This window comes from Salmo salar, chromosome 20, assembly GCF_965601325.2.
Source record: "Salmo salar chromosome 20, fSalSal1, whole genome shotgun sequence".
NCBI classification, from domain to species: domain Eukaryota; kingdom Metazoa; phylum Chordata; class Actinopteri; order Salmoniformes; family Salmonidae; genus Salmo; species Salmo salar.
Window position 1 is genome coordinate 56,935,055 of NC_138310.1, and position 23,361 is coordinate 56,958,415.

The 23,361-nt window shown below is 45.5% G+C and overlaps 1 protein-coding gene across 15 annotated transcripts in view; it reads right to left on the reverse strand.

The window, feature by feature from the left end:
* Positions 1-23,361, reverse strand: part of LOC106580920 (histone-lysine N-methyltransferase MECOM) — a 186,009-nt gene that overhangs the window by 115,195 nt on the left and 47,453 nt on the right. For all 15 annotated transcript variants that reach the window (XM_045703658.2, XM_045703670.2, XM_045703668.2 and 12 more), the window contains exon 2: positions 8,573-8,928. In XM_045703658.2, the coding sequence (XP_045559614.1) occupies positions 8,573-8,928 (356 nt within the window). The remainder of the gene's footprint in view (positions 1-8,572; positions 8,929-23,361) is intronic.

Sequence of the window (23,361 nt, forward strand, 5' to 3'; positions counted from 1 at the left end):
CCCCGCTGATCCTCAACACTGGGTCCTCACAATGGTGCGTTCTCAGCCCCCTCCTGTACTCCCTGTTCACCCATGACAGCGTGGCCATGCACGCCTCTAACTCAATCAAGTTTGCAGACGACACTACAGTGGTAGGCTTGACTACCAACAACAACGAGAGCCTACAGGGAGGAGGTGAGGGCACTCGGAGTATAGTGTCAGAAAAACAACCTCTCACTCAACGTCAACAAAACAAAGGAGATGATTGTGGACTTCAGGAAACAGCAGAGGGAGCACCTCCCTATCCACATCGACAGGACAGCAGCGGAGAAGGTGGAAAGTTTTAAGTTCCTCGGCGTACACATCACGGACAAACTGAAATGGTCCACCCACACAGACAGTGTGGTAAAGAAGGTGCAACAGTGCCTCTTCAACCTCAGGAGGCTGAAGAAATTTAGCTTGTCACCTAAAACCCACACAAACTTTTACAGATGCACAGATGGAAAGCTCTCCAGAGGGTGGTGCGGTCTGCACAATGCATAACCGGGGGCAAACTACCTGCCCTCCAGGACATCTACACACCCGATGTCACAGGAAGGCCAAAAAGATCACCAAGGACAACAACCACCCGAGCCACTGCCTGTTCCCCCCGCTACCATCCAGAAGGCGAGGTCAGTACAGGTGCATCAAAGCTGGGACTGAGAGACTGAAAAACAGCTTCTATCTCAAGGCTATCAGACTGTTAAACAGCCATCACTAACACAGAGAGGCTGCTGCCAACATAGACTTGAAATCACCCTTTAATAAATGGATCACTAGTCACTTTAATAATGCCACTTTAAGAATGTTTACATTTCTTGCATTACTCATCTCATATGTATATACTGTCTTTTATACCGCCCCGCACCATCCACACCCTCCTTCACCTGGCATCTTGCCTATGACGCTCGGTCATTGCTCATCCATATATTTATATGTATATATTCTTATTCCTTTACTTAGATTTATGTGTATTAGGTAGTTGTTGTGGAATTGTTAGATTACATGTTGGATATTGCTGCACTGTCGGAACTAGAAGCACAAGCATTTTGCTACACTCGCAATAACTTCTGCTAACCATGTGTATGTGACCAATAACATTTGATTTGATTTGATTTAATGCTAGGGGAGACAGAGAAGAAAATTAGGGAGGTGTGTGATCTTAAAGGCCCTTATACAGATGTGCCACCACATCCTATCTGAGCAGAGACATACTCAGAGTGCAAAAACAGCTGGTGACAGTAGACATAATAAAGCATGTCTTTTAGCATGTCTTACAAGGCAGTATTACTATTTATACTAAGTTCCTAAGATACGAGCTAATGGCACCTGTTTTTAGAATCAACCAACGGAGATTGGTTGTACCTATAGAGACACGACGTAGACAAACGTATAGACAGACATAGGTCATTGTGTTTGACTTAAGCTCTGTGCATTTCCTTTGGCCTTCCTATAGGATATGTTGCGCTGCCTAGTATGGGGCATCCGGTGTGCAGACACTTGTCTGGCCTGAGTGGGCTGTTCAGAAGTTATCTTTAATGGAGTGCCCCCCCCCCCCCCTCCAACCCACCAACTTCCTCCCTCCCTCCCCCTCTCTATTGTAGCCTTTCTACCAGGTGAAACCCCCCCGCCCCAGTCACCCAAACACGTCACCCTATTCTCCAGAGATCTAATAAGGTCTGTGACCCCTGACCCCTCAGGCTACCCGTCCCACACCATCCACACTCTCCTTCACCTGGCATTGTTGTCGTGGGTCTACCTTCCTCTGGCTGGGCCACTGATGCCTGTCTTTGTCCTGCTGCAATTCACTCTGACCCTGTTCAATTAGTTAACCTAGCTTCCCCTCCCTGCTGAGATACCACAGCCAGACAGAGAGAAGGAGAGAGAGGGGAGGAGAGGAGGAGAAGGAGGGAGGAGAGGGCTAGGAAGAGAGGGGGGAAATTGTTAATTTGTAAAGTTATTTTTTTCTCTTGGACTAAAAGAGAGAAGAGTGACCTAGAGACAAGACTGTTGGAATGTGCGCTCGGTGCTCTCGTGGAGTGGAATTCTCTCTCTCTTTCTCTTTCTCTTTCCGTCTCTCTCTTTTGAATGTGGCTCGCCTTTCCTCGCTCCTCTCACACGAGATTAGAACGTCAATAATAACAGTCCTCTCCCCCCAAGCTACCCTTCCACCACCACCAAACACGACAGATTAGACCAAAGAAAGGGATTACTAATCAAATGAGAGGGAGTGAGAAAGACCCCCAACCTCTCTTTTTTTGTCTTTTTGTTTTGAATAGACACCATTTCTCCAAGACAATCGACCTCCAGTCACATTGGAGGGAAGCTCATAGCCCCAAAAGGGGGCAGAGTGGACAATGGCATGCATGCAGATGCAGACACACACACGCACACAAATTGTAAACACACACACACGCACCACAGGGCCTGTTTAAGAAGATGGAGCACACTCCAAGTAAACGGGGAAGGGTGCTGTGTGGCCCCCACCTGTAGCAGAGGCAGACCTGGAGCTGGTGGATAGGTGGAGAATGCAGGGATGGATGATGTTGGCAATGTGTTCTGCCTGGTAGAGGCTGAAGCTAGGACTTGGACTGGGGACTGAGGCAGGGTCTGGAGATGGGGGCTGGAGCTGGGGCTGAGGCACTGAAGCTGGGGCTGAATTAGGGTGGCTGGGCACAGCTCTATTTCCCCCAACAGTAAGTGGGTTGGTGGAGGGGTGGGTGAAGAAGGTCCCTATACACAGAGGGCCACAGTCACAGTCATGCTGCAGGCTGCACTGGAACAATGGAGCCCCCTTCCCTCACTAACTCACTCAGCGCACAAACACACGCAGGCACACACACACGTACACGGACACACACCCTTCCTAAGACCAGGAAACAGAGCCAGGTTTCATTTGCAAGCTTAACTCTCATTACAAGTAGGTGTCTGTGGGATAACGAGGCCTCTATAAACAAGATGTGTGTGTTCATGTTCAACCTCAACATCCAGGCTCTGAGAAGGATGGGGGGATGGAGGGACGGAGGGAGGGAGGAATATATTGATGGATGGAAGGATTGATGGATGGGGGCTGTTAGGTCACCACTGACTCCAGTACACTGGCTACTGGATTGTGACCCGACATTCTGCCTCTCTCTACACGCCACCACAGATTTCAATTCACTTTTTTGTCCAGTTTGCAATTCATTAACGCTATAGGCGGCAACGCTCATTGGAACTCGGAGTGCATCTTATAACTGTAAACACGACGACACCAGTTAGCAATCATTTAGTGGGAGTAGTAAGGGAAGTTGAAAATGTGCTGTAATGATTTCACTGCTGTTGAATTAAGACTACGACAATACACTGATACTTTGTTTTCAGATCGTTCCCAAGGCCAGGCCACCTTACTTGGAATTTGTAAGTACTTGTGTGTGAGAGAGAGAGTCTCAGAGTGTGTGTTCATTGAAAGCTGGTGAATGACAGAGAGGTTTATCCCTCCCCAGTGGCTTCAGGCTCTCTACACTGCAGTGTGGGTTCATCTCTGGGACAGTCAAAGAGGCTGGGGCCAGCGGATTAAGGGTCCCTTTGGGTGGGAGTGAGACTCTTTTGGCTTCTTTCTCCCCCGGTGACAGAGGTGACAGGCCGTCGGAGACACAGGACAGGGGGACAGTTAGGAGACATCTGCATTCATTCAAGACAACGGCTTATCCGCGCAGAAAAAACACGCCCTCTCCGGCCCGCCCCTCTCCTCCTGGACCCAACCTGCCTAAAGCTCTACCCTCCCTCCCTTCTCTCCTCCTGAACCCAACCTGCCTAAAGCTCTACCTCCCTCCCTTCTCTCCACCTGAACCCAACCTGCCTAAAGCTCTACCCTCCCTCCCTTCTCTCCACCTGAACCCAACCTGCCTAAAGCTCTACCTCCCTCCCTTCTCGCCTCCTGAACCCAACCTGCCTAAAGCTCTACCTCCCTCCCTTCTCGCCTCCTGAACCCAACCTGCCTAAAGCTTTACCTCCCTCCCTTCTCTCCTCCTGAACCCAACCTGCCTAAAGCTCTACCTCCCTCCCTTCTCTCCTCCTGAACCCAACCTGCCTAAAGCTCTACCTCCCTCCCTTCTCTCCTCCTGAACCCAACCTGCCTAAAGCTCTACCTCCCTCCCTTCTCTCGTCCTGAACCCAACCTGCCTAAAGCTCTACCTCCCTCCCTTCTCGCCTCCTGAACCCAACCTGCCTAAAGCTCTACCTCCCTCCCTTCTCTCCTCCTGAACCCAACCTGCCTAAAGCTCTACCTCCCTCCCTTCTCTCCTCCTGAACCCAACCTGCCTAAAGCTCTACCTCCCTCCCTTCTCTCGTCCTGAACCCAACCTGCCTAAAGCTCTACCTCCCTCCCTTCTCTCCTCCTGAACCCAACCTGCCTAAAGCTCTACCTCCCTCCCTTCTCGCCTCCTGAACCCAACCTGCCTAAAGCTCTACCGCCCTCCCTCCCTTCTCTCCTCCTGAACCCAACCTGCCTAAAGCTCTACCTCCCTCCCTTCTCGCCTCCTGAACCCAACCTGCCTAAAGCTCTACCTCCCTCCCTTCTCGCCTCCTGAACCCAACCTGCCTAAAGCTCTACCCCCCTCCCTTCTCTCCTCCTGAATCCAACCTGCCTAAAGCTCTACCGCCCTCCCTCCCTTCTCTCCTCCTGAACCCAACCTGCCTAAAGCTCTACCTCCCTCCCTTCTCGCCTCCTGAACCCAACCTGCCTAAAGCTCTACCTCCCTCCCTTCTCTCCTCCTGAACCTCCTCCTCTCCTCCCTTCTCTCCTCCTGCCTAAAGCTCTACCTCCCTCCCTTCTCTCCTCCTGAACCCAACCTGCCTAAAGCTCTACCCTCCCTCCCTTCTCTCCTCCTGAACCCAACCTGCCTAAAGCTCTACCTCCCTCCCTTCTCTCCTCCTGAATCCAACCTGCCTAAAGCTCTACCTCCCTCCCTTCTCTCCTCCTGAACCCAACCTGCCTAAAGCTCTACCTCCCTCCCGCCCTCCTTAGTCGTGTCTGTCTGCCGGTCTTGATGTGGTATCTGAATGGTATCTGAATGACAACCAGCAGAGAGGCTCCACGCACCTCCTCCCCTCCTTACTGTGCCCTGTGCTGGATAGCAGGCCCAGACCAGACCAGCACACCTAATCCTCGACTCCCCATTCACCCAGTACTTCTAATCTCCACCACACCACCCACCCTCCTCCCACCCCCCACTCAAGAGATGCACAAAGGCCCTGAGTCCCCCCCCCCAAACCCCCCTGCCCCGCCCAGTGTGATGAAGCGGACCCGTAAACCGTGGGCCAGTGTGATGAACCGGACCCGTAAACCGTGGGCCAGTGTGATGAAGCGGGAGGCAGTGGGTGAACCCCAGTGAAAACTCATTGAGTTGGAGGATAACTCTTTCTCTCGCTGGGCCGTCTCTCTCATTGTTGCTGGTGGGGTGAGCTGAGGAGGACGGACACAAACAGTGTTTGAATTTCAATGTGCCCCATGGCTCAAGAAAAGCAAGGCGAATATGGACTAGTTGTGAGTATCCAGGCGGAAAAGGATCACCGCGTGAAAAAGTAACATTCAATTGCTTCGGGAAAAAGTATGTCCCTCATCCTATTATTGTCCCCATATAATACAGACACAATTTATGTTACAATAATATATGTGATCTACTTCTATAATACCAGCATTACATACATTATAGCTATACTTATGTATTTTCAATATATCAGTGATAAACCTGATAAAATCCAACAGTAATACCGAAAAATAACATTCCAATGTAATAGGGAGGCAACACATGCTGATCCTTGGTCTGTCAGACAACAGGTTAGTTCATTTTGTCTTTCCACTAATAGATCAACCCTTGATAACACCCTCACCCTTCCCCCCTCACCTCTCCCCCGCTGTTTCCACTAAATGGTGCTTGTTCCAGTCCTCGGCTGAGCAGGTCTTGAGTCGACTTTTGTGAGATCTCATTGAGGAGGGAGAGACGATGGAGGCCTGCTGCTGGTTCTAATGAAGACTACCAGGTCAAATACAAATACACCCTTTCTTTCTTTCTTTCTTTCTTTCTTTCTTCTTTCTTTCTTTCTTTCTTTCTTTCTTTCTTTCTTTCTTTCTTTCTTTCTTTCTTTCTTTCTTTCTTTCTTTCTTTCTTTGGAGCATGGTTCTCTAAAACTCTCTCTCTTTATTCTTTCTTCTCTCATGTCCTCTAGTTGTTATTAAATTGACATCCAGAAGAAACCTGTATACAGTACAAAAACACACTCTCCATTTTGTTTGAAATGAAACAGTGTAAAACAAGCAGAGTTTTTTTTTAAAGAGGAAAATATCGTAAAGCTCCTGTGAACAAGGTATATATCCGTCGTGCAACCACATAGAAAAGTATACAACGCATGCACGTGCGCACACACACACAAACACCTGGTCTGACTGGTTGGGCTTGTTGTGCCCTCAGTGAAAAGCAGGAGGACCTCCAGCCCTCACAACCACATTGGCTGTCTTTTATTTACTGAAGCTATCTTACCCATAACTCCCCATTCCTGTAATCATAAAGCATCTCTGCTATAACTCACTATATTCCTTTATGAATAATGCCCAAATTTATGGTGATGGCGTGGAGTGCTGGCCTCCCTGGTGACAAACTTCCCCCGGTCTGTCATGGGCCCGGGCGGCGGGCGCTCACGGCCCTCCATCACTCGCTCAAGATGGGCGCTACCCCTTTATCGCTCCCTGGTCGGTGACATCACCCCGGCACGCCGCGCAGAATTGATGATGAAAGCAAACAGATCTATCTTAACTCACATTTACCAAATCAATTATTTTTATTTTTTTACAGACACTCTTGCTTATTGGCATATTGACGGTTTGTGCGCGCGCGATGGAGCGAGGCTTTCTATGGAGGGGGACTTAACGGCGTTTACCATATTTAATGCAGGGATGTCATCACTGAAATCCGTTCTGAATAATGTGGCATTTCATCATAAATTCTTTACAACTTATTTACTTAATGGAAAGAGTTATGGGCCGCTGTCAGTGAAGTAATTAAACATAATGATACAGTGCTGCCTCCTCGGCCATCCCATCTTTTCTCCCATAATCCTCAGCTCCTTTTAAATACATATTATTCAAGCTCCCCATAAATTACCAGTGGATTAAAATTCATGAAACCTTTTTCCTTTATTTCCTTCCCTGGGAAAAAAAAGACAGAGCCCGAGAGCTTGTTCAACCAGCCGTAAATCTCTCTCTGGGAGAGACAGATACTTTAAAAAATAATCTTCAAACCCAATGTTAGCTAAATATATTATTTTTTTTAATTCAATGAGGGAGAGAGAGAGAGGATTTCATTTCGCTATTAGGGCAATTGATGTGCTGAGTCTAATGGTAGCAGTAAATAATGAACAATAAGTTGCTGCTTGGAACAGAAACGTACGGTGGGAGTGAAACCATTTATTGGTCCTGTTGGAACCAAACCCACTCAGTTAGACCTGATGGTTGATGATGCAAGTCTAACCATGACCACCATTCCACCATCCAAACCAAATCTAAACCCACTCAGTTAGACCTGATGGTTGATGATGCAAGTCTAACCATGACCACCATTCCACCATCCAAACCAAATCCAAACCCACTCAGTTAGACCTGATGGTTGATGATGCAAGTCTAACCATGACCACCATTCCACCATCCAAACCAAATCCAAACCCAAACTATTTATATAGACCAGAGATGATATTCTACAAACACTGAGGAGTCAGCTAGCGTAAAATTGGGCTTAAGGGTTGGGAGACTTCTGTAGGTTATCATAGTTTACCAGTGTTAGATCATCTTTTTTATTTTGTCTACACCATTGATTTTATTAATCAAAAAGGCATTTATGCTATCTAGTGTTAGATTGTTTGATTGTTAGTTAGTTAGTTAGTTAACCAGTAGATAGTCATGCATGGTGTTGCTAGTGCTGTCTTACAGAAGGACAAAGACATCCGAGTGTTTTCGCAGGAGTAGGAGGTCTGTCATCCCGAAATGGGAGGAGAGGATCTGTTTAGGGGGATCTCAATTAGACTGATACCCTTATGACCTCAACCTTTTCCCCCCTCCCCCTCATATCCCCCTGCGTAAAATGAGACATGGGCTGACACAGACAGAGGCTGCACCTGACTTCCTAACCTCTGACCTTGTCCTGTGACCCCTGCCTTCGATTGTGTGCGCGGCCTGGCCAATATTGCAATTGGCTGATGGCCACTGTAGGTCTTTAACTGGGGCTAAACACAGGATTTATAGCTTTTAATTTTAATTGAGTTAAGAGCATAGAGAGCAGACCGCAGAGGGGCTGCCTGGGGGGGCGCTGTCTGTTACCCCATTGGACTGGGCTGAGGTGAGATCACCTCACATCACTCAGCAACAAACGCCACAGCAATCCCAGGGACCAACATAGAGGCAGAGACAAAGTTAACAGAAGAACTAAGACCCGCTCCCCTCCCTCCATCCCTCCCTCCGTAACAGAGAACAGAGAGAAGAGAATCCCCTGTTCAGACAATAAACAGCAAGTGTTTCTCCTACCTCCCAGCCTTGGGTGGGGTCTCTCAGGCACGCCCGCTGCTCGCCCACGTATGGTCCGAAGCGCTCGCCCACATCCAGCGTCCTCCGTGCCCAGATTCCCAGGATGCCACCGATACCGGGGACGCCCGATTGGTGCAGCTGGAAGTCGGGGGGAACGGGCAGCTCGTCCTGGGGCATGTAGAGGGCAGAGTGGAAGGGAGACAGCTCCAGGGGAGACGCGTCATCGTCAGCGGAGAAGCCAGGGGAGGGGTGGTCCTCTGCTGGGGGGGCCGAGGGTGGTGCCGCGGGGTCTCCGTCCGACACACACACATCATCCAGGACATCAGAGGGGTAGAGGGCAAAGTCCTCACCATTACCTGAAATGAGAGAGAGAGAGAGAGAGAGAGAGGAGGAGCGAGAGAGAGAGAGAGAGAGAGAGAGAGAGAGAACTTGAGGCTCTAGCATTTCTACCTAAAGTACAGCATCAGTGTAGACTACTTTTTATTTGATTTATTTAACCCTTATTTTACCAGGTAAGTTGACTGAGAACACATTCTAATTGACAGCAGCAACCTGGGGAATACACTACATCACCAAAAGTATGTGGACACCCCTTCAAATTAGTGGATTCGGCTATTTCTGCCACACCTGTTGCTGACAGGTGTATAAAATCGAGCACACAACCATGCTATTTCCATAGACAAACATTGGCAGTAGAATTTCCTTACTGAAGAACACAGTGACTTTCAATGTGGCACCGTCATAGGAAGCCACCTTTTCAAGTCAGTTTGTCAAATTTCTGTCCTGCAAGAGCTGCCCCGGTCAACTGTAAGTGGTGTTATTGTGAAGTTGAAACGTCTAAGAGCAACAACGGCTCAGCCGCGAAGTGGTAGGCCACACTAGGGCACAGAACAGGACCGCCAGTTGCAACACTGCTCTCGGGTTGCAACACTCACTACCGAGTTCCAAACTGCTTCTGGAAGCAACGTCAGCACAACGTCAGAACTGTTCGTCGGGAGCTTTGTGAAATGTGTTTCCATGGCCGAGCAGCCACACACAAGCCTAAGATCACCATGCGCAATGCCAAGCATCGGCTGGAGTGATGGAAAGCTCGCCGCCATTGGACTCTGCAGTGGAAACGCGTTCTCTGGAGTGATGAATCACGCTTTGCCATATGGCAGTTTGATGGATTAATCTGGGTTTGGCGGATGCCTGGAGAACGCTACCTGCCCGAATGCATAGTGCCAACTATAACGTTTGGTGGAGAAGGAATAATGGTCTGTGGCTGTTTTTCATGGTTCGGGCCAGGCTCCTTAGTTCCAGTGAAGGGAAATCTTAACATTGTAGCATACAATGACATTCTAGACAATTCTGTGCTTCTAACTTTGTGGCAACAGTTTGGGGAATGCCCTTTCCTGTTTCAGCATGACAAAGCGAGGCCCGTACAGAAATGGTATTTGTGGAAGAACTTGACTGGCCTGCACAGAGCCCTGACCTCAACCCTATCGAACACCGTTGGGATGAATTGGAACGCAACCTGCGAGCAAGGCCTAATAGCCCAACATCAATGCGCGACCTCACTAATGCTCTTGTGGCTGAATGGATGCAAGTCCCCGCAGCAATGTTCCAACATCTAGTGGAAAGCCTTCCCAGAAGAGTGGAGGCTGTTATAGAAGCAAAGGAGGGAACAACTCCATATAAATGCCCATGATTTTGGAATGAGAGAACATGTGTCCACATACTTTTGGTCATGTAGTGTAGTTACAGGGGAGAGGAGGGGAGATGAATGAGCCATTTGGAAGCTGGAGATGATTGTCCTACAAGTACACCATCAGGGTAAACTGGATAGCCTATACTTACAGCCTACATAGTCTATGATTTTCTAACACACAGATAGATGCAAAACAAGCCAATAATCATGTAATCAAGCACAAATCAATGACATATTACAGTTAACATGGCCCTGTGAGAGTTGTGAGTGAGGCTTATGCCTTCTCCGACCCAGAGTGAAAAACCAGTCCTCCCCTCACCTACGACCTAACACTAAGGACCATGAGGAAGGATCGTCTTTACATCTTCCATCTTCCATTGAACATAATATGGGAAAATATACAAGGTTCAAACACAAATATTTGATCAGTAGGGGTAGTTAAAATAAACAGGAGACGGAGGAAAGTGGTGCAGGGCTGTGATAACAGGGCCAAGTGTCTGAAGAGAAGGAAAGGGCTTGATTCTACTGTGATAGTAGAGTAGCCCAGAAACACCCCTAACACAGAGAGAGAGAGTGGGGGGGGGAGGGGGGAGGGAGGGAGGGAGGGAGCAGGGGGAGTGAGAGCGAGAGAGAGAGAAAGAGAGAGAAAGAGGGAGAGACAGAGTGAGAGACAGAGTGAGGGATAAAGAGAGTCAATAGTGAAGCAGCTGCTGGTTCAGATTGTTTGGCTAGCTGGGGCTCGGCTTGGTGCTGGGCGGGTCCACAGGGTCCACGGTAGCATTGTGCTGTTCTAAACTGTTTTATATTTCCCTTTCCTGACCTTCATCACTCAGCCGCTGTGTGAAAACAGAGGAAGCTGAGGCCGGGTCGGCGGAGGTTAATTGTGAGTACGTCAGTGAGAAAGGACACCACAGGCCGACCCTTGAACCCTCGCCGGGCTGCTTGGGACCAGGCCGCACGTGGCTGACTAGCCCTGACGAGGAAGTGTGGTCCACTCTGTTACAACACCGACATTGACCACAGGTGACAATATCCTTTTCACGCTACAGAGCCGACTCAAACCAAACTATGCCTGCTTTTCACATTGTCCTTTCCAGCATGATTCTGGCAACTATGGTGGGTGGATGCGTAACCAGGCCAGCTCAGCATGGTTTGGCTCAGTATTGTGAAAGGGTACTCATCTCAGATGCCACTACTACAACTACTACCAAGAACACTATGGGGCTCTGATCTAAAGTGGTGCACTATAGAAAATAGGGTGTTATTTGACATGTGCCCACTGAATGTCTGCTTGTCGACTAGTGTCTCTGCCAAAGGAGTCTAAAGGACTTATTTATAATGCACTACTTTTGACCCCATAGACCCTTTTTGTGTTTGCAAACATTGCCGCACGAGGGTGATTTGGCAGAACACGGGGGAGTTCTTATAGAATGCCAGCAAACAAAGCCTCTATTTACATGTTGCTTCCAAGTGCATTTCACACTACTTTTGGATTATAATTTGATGTTAAGGCTCGTATGAATGTCCTGCTTATTATAACGTTTGTGTCATCATCACAAATCAAATGCATTATTCTTAAAAAACACTTAGACTTCAACCAGTAAAATGGCTCTTTGGCTAGCTTTAGCTACAGCTTATCTCAAAGAGCGTTAGCATTCTAGTTAACAACTGCTGCATCCAAAACAGTTATTTTGCAAAGATCACAACCAAATATAATCTATAGCGACTGTTCAAGCAAGAATCAAAACATCATTGTAATGTACGAAAAGCTCCAAAAGTTATTTTGTTTAGAAGTAATACAAATGTAAATCTAGGCTTTGTTGAATTGGTGCAGATGGCAATGGCTTCTTACTAAATCCAAGAGTAGCGTGCATCTGTTCTTGACGTCAGTGTGTGGTGTCCTGGGAAGGAAGGGTTCTATTACTTTATGTCTCCTCTGGTCAAAAGTAGTGCGCTATGAGGTAGGGAATGAAAGTGTAATTTGAGAGTAGGACTTAGCTCTGCCTGACATACTATTCACCACATAACACACTACTTTAGACTACTTTATCCATCCTACTGTATCACTATGGGGCTTTATAGAGCTCTGGTCAGATGTAGCGCACTATGGGGCTTTATAGAGCTCTGGTCAGAAGTAGTGCACTATGGGGCTTTATAGAGCTCTGGTCAGATGTAGCGCACTATGGGGCTTTATAGAGCTCTGGTCAGAAGCAGTGCACTATGGGGCTTTATAGAGCTCTGGTCAGAAGTAGTGCACTATGGGGCTTTATAGAGCTCTGGTCAGAAGTAGCGCACTATGGGGCTTTATAGAGCTCTGGTCAGAAGTAGTGCACTATGGGGCTTTATAGAGCTCTGGTCAGATGTAGCGCACTATGGGGCTTTATAGAGCTCTGGTCAGAAGCAGTGCACTATGGAGCTTTATAGAGCCCTGGTCAGAAGCAGTGCACTATAGAGCTTTATAGAGCCCTGGTCAGAAGTAGTGCACTATGGGGCTTTATAGAGCTCTGGTCAGAAGTAGCGCACTATGGGGCTTTATAGAGCTCTGGTCAGAAGCAGTGCACTATGGGGCTTATAGAGCTCTGGTCAGAAGTAGCGCACTATGGGGCTTTATAGAGCTCTGGTCAGAAGTAGTGCACTATCGGGCTTTATAGAGCTCTGGTCAGAAGTAGTGCACTATGGGGCTTTATAGAGCTCTGGTCAGAAGTAGTGCACTATGGGGCTTTATAGAGCTCTGGTCAGAAGTAGTGCACTATGGGGCTTTATAGAGCTCTGGTCAGAAGTAGTGCACTATGGGGCAAATTCTAACTCCCTAACTTCCACATTTGCACAGTCTGCCACTGACATCAATCCATGACTAAGTGAAAATTACGTGGAAGTTAAGATTTGCCCCATCGTAGTAGGGAACGAAGGTGTAATTTGAGAGCGGGCCTTAGCCAGGCCTGCCGGGCCTCCTGCTCTGGGCCCAGGGAGGACAGACAGACAGGAAACCCTCCACAGGAAGCAGCCTCTCCCCCTGTGTGACTGTGGCAGGCTGTGGCTAACGCGCCCTGACAAGCTGGGAGGGGCGGTGGGGTTGCTAATGAGGCTCTAGCTACACATCCCTGTGCCTCGGTACATTCCTGAACGGCTGTGTGACACCGCACCGCTGCGCTGTCAGCCTGGAATCTTTGATCCACACACACAGATGCACACACGGACGCACACACATAAAGAGACACAGACGCATGCATAAACAAACACAGATGCACGCACACATACACACACCTCTCAACCACCATCCAAACTCTCTACTTAGATGTTCATACTGTAGTTTATAAAAATAAACTAGGCTGTTAAGATCATGTTGAATTATTTCCATGGAAATATTTTGAAATGCCTCTCAGATCACACACTAATGTTTATGAGAAAAGTGGTGTTATCATTCACACTACCTAACAACCTCTGAAAACCCACCACACCAGTAAGAGCAGAGGAAGTTGTCAGATGACGTCCAGATGATGAGCTGTAGATTAGGGCTGTCAGAGACTCAATCTCACAGAGAGAGACAGACAGAAAGACAGGGAGAATGGATGCCATCTGTCAAGTCTTTGTTTTGCTGGTCCTCCCACTGGTCACTGCTCCCCTCAATTCTGAGACAGAATACGTACAGTTGAAGTCGGAAGTTTACATACACTTAGGTTGGAGTCATTAAAACTTGTTTTCAACCACTCCACAAATTTCTTGTTAACAAACTATTTGGCAAGTCGGTTAGGACATCTACTTTGTGCATGACACAAGTAATTTTTCCAACAATTGCTTACAGACAGATTATTTCACTTATAATTCACTGTGTCACAATTCCAGTGGGTCAGAAGTTGACTGTGCCTTTAAACACAGCTTGGAAAATTCCAGAAAATGACGTTATAGCTTTAGAAGCTTCTGATAGGCTAATTGACATTGACATAAATTACAAAAAATTGTAGACCTCCACAAGTCTGGTTCATCCTTGGGAGCAATTTCCAAATGCCTGAAGGTACCACGTTCATCTGTACAAACAATAGTACGCCAGTATAAACACCATGGGACCACGCCTCCGTCATACCACTCAGGAAGGAGGCGCGTTCAGTCTCTTAGAGATGAACGTACTTTGGTGCGAAAAGTGCAAATCAATCCCAGAACAACAGCAAAGGACCTTGTGAAGATGCTGGAGGAAACAGGTACAAAAGTATCTATATCCACAGTAAAACGAGTCCTGTATCGATATAACCTGAAAGGCCGCTCAGCAAGGAAGGAGCCAATGCTCCAAAACCGTCATAAAAAAGCCAGACTACGGTTTGCAACTGCACATGGGGACAAAGATCGTACTTTTTGGAGAAATGTCCTCTGGTCTGATGAAACAAAAATAGAACTGTTTGGCCATAATAATAAAAGCGGAAATAAATCATTCTCTCTTCTATTATTCTGACACTTTACATTCTTAAAATAAAGTGGTGATCCTAACTGACCTAAAACAGGGATTTTTTACTAGGATTAAATGACAGGAATTGTGAAAATCTGAGTTTAAATGTATTTGGATAAAGTGTATGTAAACTTCCGACTTCAACTGTATTTGAACAAGTGAATATTGCTGCTCATTTTAAGACATTTTGTTTCAAGAGACCCGTTTTCTACAAGTCAACAAGAGAGGGGGACACTTTAATGATGAACGCAATAAGAATTGGGTTTGACTTGACATCATCATATGTTCTATACCCCCTAAGAGAATCCGACAGTGGTAACAACAACACTGAATGGTGGGCAGCTCACAGACCAGGTCAGGTTTTGACTGACGGTTTGTAGAAAGACGAATCAGATGAAGATCATTGAAGTGCCCTCTGGAGGTAGGACAGAAATCAAGAGTAAAAAGGATTACAACAGTGTACTGCAAGTGTACAGACATCAATTACCAAATGGAGTAGCCACAACAAGCTTAGTTTTGGATACTGACTCGTCTTTAGAGATTCTGCCTGATGATCTGAAGCCCAGAATGCAGGTCTTGGACAACAGGTCTTCATTCTACTTCTCTAACATCTTAATAGATGATGAAGGATATTTCACTTCTGTCATTTCAAAAGGAGATTGATGTTACAGCTACCAGATCATTTTTCTAATGGTTGAGCCTGAGTATCAAGTCATCAAGCCAGATGGAACAGGGGCTCTCCCCTGTATATCGAACTGACAAGATGCACTCTGGGAAACCACTAAGCGACATGGCCCGAGGGAAAAAGAGTCAGAGGATGGACATGATGACTGACAGCCTAACAGGGAATTACTCCCTGATCTTTCCCTCTCTGTCAACCCAGCAGACAGGGACGTAGCAGTGCCTCACAGTGAGTTTGAGCTGACCTGGTTCCTGTAAATGGGACGTTTTCAGAGGGACACAGTCACAGTCTAGTCTGTGCTCCAGCACTACAAAGCTCCACAGAGTCCAGAGGTACCGTCATAGAGGTCTGGAGGGAGATGTTCTGATTCTGGACTCTGCACTTACCTGAGGAGCTGAGGGGCAGAGGGAACGTGTCTGACCCTAAGTCCTCTGTGCTTATCTCTAACCTTTATAGACCGACAGTGGACTATATTGGTGCAGGGTCAGGTAATGGAAGGAAGGGTTGGTCCATCCAAATGTCAACAGAAAACAGGCAAACGAAACAAAGTGCAGCTAGTTTGCAGTCTTTCCAGCTTCAGATTGAAGTGATTGTGTTAGCTGTGTTGTTAGCTAGCTCCTCTGAACAACAGTGTCCTGAAGAGAGAGCACATTTTTTATGCCAGGCGAAATCACGCATCATTAGCTCATTGTTATGGACGTATCCAAATAAATGTCACTAGAAAACAGCTTAAACAAATGCAAATGCAGCTACTTTGTTGTTACTCTGGCTGCACTGTTTGACGTGACTGTAAGTTTGCCGTAGTTGTCTAGCTAGCACGCAAGGGATATGAACGTTGCCAGCCAGTATGGCAATGGAACATTTAGAATAAACGACTGGGTCGCATCCATAAATACAGAACAAAAAGACTTAACGACTGGGTCGCGTCTCTGGCAACTGAACCGATAGAATCAATGACCAGCCGGCTTGGGTAGCAACCCTACATTTGTGGAAGGATGTTATAGTATGAATAAATTAATAAAAATAATGTTTTTAATTCAAATATGTTAATTATTATTTGATTATGATGGTAACCCATTGTATAAAAGTGATAATGCCCTCAAAGCTGGTGTTTGGAGGATATATTGGCACGGTTTGCCAGCTTGAGACGAATGCTTATATATCCCTCTAAACACCAGCTTTCAGGCATTATCACTTAAATGGATACCATAGATCACCATGGAAGCCATTTCTAAAGTGTGAATCTCTTATCATTTTATCATCTATCCATGCTGTTTCTTAATGCCTAGCCAATGCGTACTGTACATTTACATTTACATTTACGTCATTTAGCAGACGCTCTTATCCAGAGCTTGGTGCATTCACCTTATAGAGTTTATCATAGAGTAATAGTGCAATGTTGAACAAGGACAAAAAGAGATTGTAGAGAGAAATGACAGACAAGAGAGAGAAAATTCCTGATTTTTGTATTTGTTGTATATTTTGTTTTTTATATTGTGCATTTATCCTCAAACCTATCTTTATTCATCTTAAATACCATATCCTATATGGTATCATGATTCACTGTATAATGGCATATTTTAAACAGCTGAGTGATTAAAAATTATATTGCTCGCTTGACTCAACTTCCAGTCATTTCTTGTGGCATTTCTTATATTTCTGCGTTGTCTGCATGAATATGCATGTGAGTGCACAAGTAATGTTTGAAAAAGGTTTTGTTGTACTTTCTCTCCAGTGCAATCGTCCGTCACCACGTCTGTATTGCCATTGTGTTTGACACATACTATGTGGGCCAGCATGTTTAAGGAGCAAAGCTTTTAATGTCTGTTGTGCCGAGCAGGCCCTGAAACCCAATGTGGCTATACCAGCATGTGTAATGATTTTCTGTGCAGGACTGTGTAACGTGGTTATAACCCTGGAGATGAAGTTTGCCATATGGCTGAGACCGAGGGCTTTTAAAAGTAACTGTATCCCTTCTATGCTGTTTCTCCTATGACATTTCCCTCCAACTGGTCTCATAGCTTATATTTGATTTAGACCAGAAATTCCCCAAGTTTGGTCGATTCAAGCGGGGGAATCATTTTGATCCATAAACATACATTTCAGAAATGTAAACGTTTCCAAAAAGCTAAATATGCTGTGTTGAATGTTTTAAAAACGGTGGTTTTATCTTCAGACGAGACATAAGTGTGAGACTGCAGTTCTGCTCAGAACCTATAGTGTAACATTTTGAAGGACAATGACCACAGATCAGTGGTCATAGTGTGCGTGCGTGCAAGCTCATGCATGAGCACATGTCTGTCTGTCTGTCTGTCTGTCTGTCTGTCTGTCTGTCTGTCTGTCTGTCTGTCTGTCTGTCTGTCTGTCTGTCTGTCTGTCTGTCTGTCTGTCTGTCTGTCTGTCTGTGCGCATGCGCGTGTTGGTGGGGCCGGTGGTGTGGGCGGTGTACTGACTGATGGCCATGTACTTTTGTTTATTTGTTCAATCTTGGCGATTACCTCATCACCGCGAGTTGACGCCCTTCAAAAAGAGGCACACCAAAGGAATTCTGGGTAGAAAAGGGGAACTCCAGCTAGAGGCAACATCCTGTACACGACGTTCATCAACATCATTACATCATTAGGATAGATGACAAATGATGATTATACTACACAAAACCCAACTCTCAACACCACGTCTGGACAGCCAACGCTGTCCCTACATGGTCTGTACTCTCATATCTTATGCTAAAAGAGTAAGTGACATGAACACTAAAAGTAAATGTCTGTATTTGAGGCTGATCCAAAACACACGGCATTTTGGCACCAATGAAAATAATGATCTCAAACTTAGAATGAGTAGAACATAAAGCAAAATATGCCATAATTCTACACACACATGCACGCGCACACAGTAGGCACACATGTCCAGTGTTCTGCCGCTCACTCTCGACACCAAATTCATTCCTTCTTATTAGGAGGGAAAACATTTGTTCTCGGGACGGTATCTGCATGGGCGGGAATGATTTTCACCTATGCCACTAGGTGTTGGGCGGACTCATACATCATACCATTACCCGGAGCAGTGCCAGTGCAAGCCCCACCGTCATCAGGGAGTGAATTATAGATGATAGAAGGTGCTATTAATCACCGTGACAAAAGCCCTAATGGAGGCGTGACCCAGCCACTGCCTAGGCACGCCAGGGGACGCACCAGCGGGACAAAGAGAAACATATGTTTACAGAGAAATAAGCTACCTGTGGACATAGTCACACACAGACGCAAAACACACTCCTACACACATGGCCTATTGTATCCCTCTATCTCTTCCTCTCTCTCTTTCTCCCTCTGTCTCTGAATGTTTCCTATTTATTGGGATGTACAGTGTAAAAAAAGCACAACATAAATATTAAAAGAAGCAGAAAGATAGACATATAAGAAATGTAAATTCATCCCTCCATGACATATTTCACATTAAATCTTTCAGAATAGAAAACATATACAGTCTTAACAAACTCCGATATTCAATTGAGGCTCAATCTAGTAGATTGTTCAGCTAGCCAAAGTCAGTTTATAGTGGCATGGCAAAACCCTTATCTATCAGGCCAATCACAGATGGCTATAGGCATGATTGACAGGGGTCTTTCATTCACATTTTAGTCATTTAGCAGACGCTCATATCCAAAGCGACTTACAGTAGTGAATGCATACATTTCATACATTTTTTTCTCCATACTGGTCCCCCGTGGGAATCAAACCCACAACCCTGGCATTGCAAACACCATGCTCTATCACCTGAGCCACACGGGACTACATTACATATGGAAATGAACTCCTCACCTTATGGGTGGGACTCAGCTTGTCTGCAAGGTTCATTTGTCCACCGTTTTTGACAGACAGGCGAAGGGGACACGCCATTATACCACAGATCTTACATGAAGACTGGGACTGAGCGATATGGCCAACATTACATTTTCAATTTTTTGACAGTATGATGGTATTTTATGTTTTTGAATAATAAAAGTTCTGAATATTCTTTAAGAATGTAATTATATTTTTGGCAACCCCTCCCTTATGAGACTAAATGACACTAATAAAGATTACAATGACTCACAGGGATAATTATTCCGGTGTTCTGCTCAGTGCATGACCTTGGGATGCCAATACATTATCTCTAAGATCTACACTTTCATTTTCACGTAGCTATACATAGTCATTTATATTTTATAAATATGTTCATTTTACTGACAATTATAAGAAACAAGATTCAATCCACTTCCTCATTCCCTGTCCTATTGTTGTATAGAGATGTACAGAGATTGCAACCACCCAGCTTTGGAGTAGTTAGAATGTCTATTTCCTTCCATTTGAGAGGAGCTGGCTACTCTATCGGGAGATTTCCAGCAATTGCGCTAAGCTAACTATATGCTAACTTCAACAACCTCCAAACTGCACGCAGAGACACAAATGGTATCCAGGAGTTCATCTGACTCTGGGTAAGAATACAAAACAACATAAATCATAAAATCTCACAGTATCCTTTTAAGCCATCATTGAAGCTGGATGCAAAATGGCCTCCTGCGCCTCCTGGGAAGTATGGGCCTCCCAACATGAACCACCCACAGACATCTGTGTCATCACCGACATTACAGCTGACCTCTGACCTCTCAGCCCCACCGCTGACTGGGCAGGGACACCTCCTGAGTGAGATGTTTCTCTGAGAAACATCCCAGCAACATCCCTTTAATGTCATAGTTATAATGTCTTCCCCTGACACTGCTGTAAGGGATGAGGCATTGAAAGACTAAGAGATACAGTGGCAAGAAAAAGTATGTGAACCCTTTGGAAATACCTGGATTTCTGCATAAATTGGTCATAAAATTTGATCTGATCTTCATCTAGGTCACAACAATAGACAAAGACAGTCTGCTTAAACTAATAACATACAAACAACTATACGTTTTGATGTCTTTATTGAAAACACCATGTAAACATTCACAGTGCAGGGTGGGAAAAGTATGCGAACCCTTGGATTTAATAAATGGTTGACCCTCCTTTGGCAGCAATAACCTCAACCAAATGTTTTCTGCAGTTGCGGATCAGACCTGCACAACGGTCAGGAGGAATTTTGGACCATTCCTCTTTACAAAACTGTTTCAGTTCAGCAATATTCTAGGGATGTCTGGTGTGAACTTCTCTCTTTTAGTCATTTAGCAGACACTCTTATCCAGAGCGACTTACAGTAATGAATGCATACATTTCATTTCATGCATTTTTTTTTGTATTTTTTTTTGTTTGTATTGGCCCCCCGTGGGAATCGAACCCACAACCCTGGCGTTGCACACACACCATGCTGGCATTGCAAACACCATGCTCTACCAACTGAGCCACAGGGAAGCCTCTCTTGAGGTCATGCCACAGCATCTCAATCGGGTTGAGGTCAGGACTCCAGAAGGTGTATTTTCTTCTGTTGAAGCCATTCTGTTGTTGATTTACTTCTGTGTTTTGGGTGGTTGTCCTATTGCATCACACAACTTCTGTTGAGCTTCAATTGGCGGACAGATAGCCTTTCATTTTCCTGCAAAATGTCTTGATAAACTTGGGAATTCATTTTTCTGTTGATGATAGCAAGCTGTCCAGGCTCTGAGGCAGCAAAGCAGCCCCAAACCATGATGCTCCCTCTACCATACTTTACAGTTGGGATGAGGTTTTGATGTTGGTGTGCTGTGCCTTTTTTTCTCCACACATAGTGTTGTGTGTTCCTTCCAAACAACTCAACTGTAGTTTCATCTGTCCACAGAATATTTGACCAGTAGCGCTGTGGAACATCCAGGTGCCCTTTTGCAAACTTCACACGCATGTTTTTTTTGGACAGCAGTTGTTTCTTTCGTGGTGTCCTCCCATGAACACCATTCTTGTATAGTGTTTTACGTATCGAAGACTCGTCCACAGAAATGTTAGCATGTTCCAGAGATTTCTGTAAGTCTTTAGCTGACACTCTAGGATTCTTCTTAACCTCAATGAGCATTCTGCGCTGTGCTCTTGCAGTCATCTTTGTAGGACGGCCGCTCCTAGGGAGAGTAGCAACAGTGCTGAACTTTCTCCATTTATAGACAATTTGTCTTTCCGTGGACTGATGAACATAAAGGCTTTTAGAGATACTTTTGTAAGCCTTTCCAGCTTTATGCAAGTCAACAATTCTTCATCTTAGGTCTTCTGAGATCTCTTTTGTTCAAGGCATGGTTCACATCAGGCAATGATTCTTGTGAATAGCAAACTCAAATTTTGTGAGTGTTTTTTATAGGGCAACGCAGCTCCAACCAACCATCTCCAATCTCGTCTCATTGATTGGACTCCAGATTAGCTGACTCCTGACTCCAATTAGCTTTTGGAAAAGTCATTAGCCTAGGGGTTCACATACTTTTTCCAACCTACACTGTCAATGTTTAATTTATGTATTCAATATAGACAATAAAAATACAATAACTTGTGTGTTATTAGTTTAAGCACACTATGTTTGTCTTTTATTGTGACTTAGATGAAGATCAGATCAAATTTGATGACCAATGTATTGAGAAATCCAGGTAATTCCAAAGGGTTCACAAACTTTTTCTTGCCACTGTAGATCATCCTGTTTAAAAACATAAACACACTATAGCATCATATAGCATCATCATACCAAAGCTGGCCAATACATACTGTCATACAGAAGGAACCCAATCAGGAGAGGGAGAGAGGGGGAAAGAGGGGGAATGAGAGAGAGAGAATGAGAAAGAGAGAGAGAGAGAGAGAGCGTACAACAACCATCTCAACAGGTTCTGAATGGGAGTCTGCTAAATGGGGTTTTGAATTGAAACTCTGACAGGTAAATAATAGTTTATTACTATTTCCTTAAATACTAGTAATTACAGCGTATTTATGAATATTTCCTTTCTCGGGTTTGAGACGAAAGCGTTGTAAGAACATTGTGAGTGCGTTGTGAGAGAGCTCTGAGCCTGTGTCCTGTGAGGAATCCTGGAGTTCTTCTGGGCATTCTGAGCTTACTGGGAGGCTGAGCGATGGAGAGGCCTCCAGGGGCCAACAGGGGCCCGAACAGGAGCTCCAACAGCAGCCAAACCCTCAGCAGCTCAGCAGAGAAAGAGCTGGGGAAAGGAGATGTCACTAAACCAAGGACACACATCAAGTCAAGTACACTGAAGGCAAGCCAAATAACCCACAATTATTACTTCATACAGTATGTACCACAATATGTAGTGTATGTGCACATGAACAACAAACATGTAAACAAAAAACATTTCTAGATGTTTAAATAAAGTAGTAAACCCTTATAATGATAATTTCAAGGTTTAGACACATGCACATATTTAGTAAGCTAAAATATATACACACACACGTATGCACACTGCTTGTACAAAACATTAAGGACACCTGCTCTTTCCAGGACAGGTGAATCCATGTGAAAGCTATGATCCCTTACTGGTGTCACTTGTTAAATCCACTTAAATCTGTATAGATGAAGGTGAGGAGACAGGTTAAAGAAGGATTTTTAAGCCTTGAGACAATTGAGACATGGATTGTGTATGTGTGCCATTCAGAGGGTGAATGGGCAAGACAAAAGATGTAAGTGCCTTTGAACAGGGTATGGTAGTGTATGGTAGTAGGTACCAGGTACAACGGTTTGTGTCAAGAACTACAACCGGGCTGGGTTTTTTCATGTTCAACAGTTTCCGTGTGTATCAAGAATGGTCCGCCACCCAAAGGACATCCAGCCAACTTGACACAACTGTGGGAAGCATTGGAGTCAACATGGGCCAGCATCCCTGTGGAACGCTTTCAACACCTTGTAGAGTCCATACTCCGACAAATTGAGTCTGTTCTGAGGGCAAAGGTGGGAGGGGGGGCCAACTCAATATTTGGAAGGTGTCCTTAATGTTTTGTACACTCAGTGTATACATACATACACACACAGCGCAACCCTTACCAGAGCAGTGCACTTAGAGT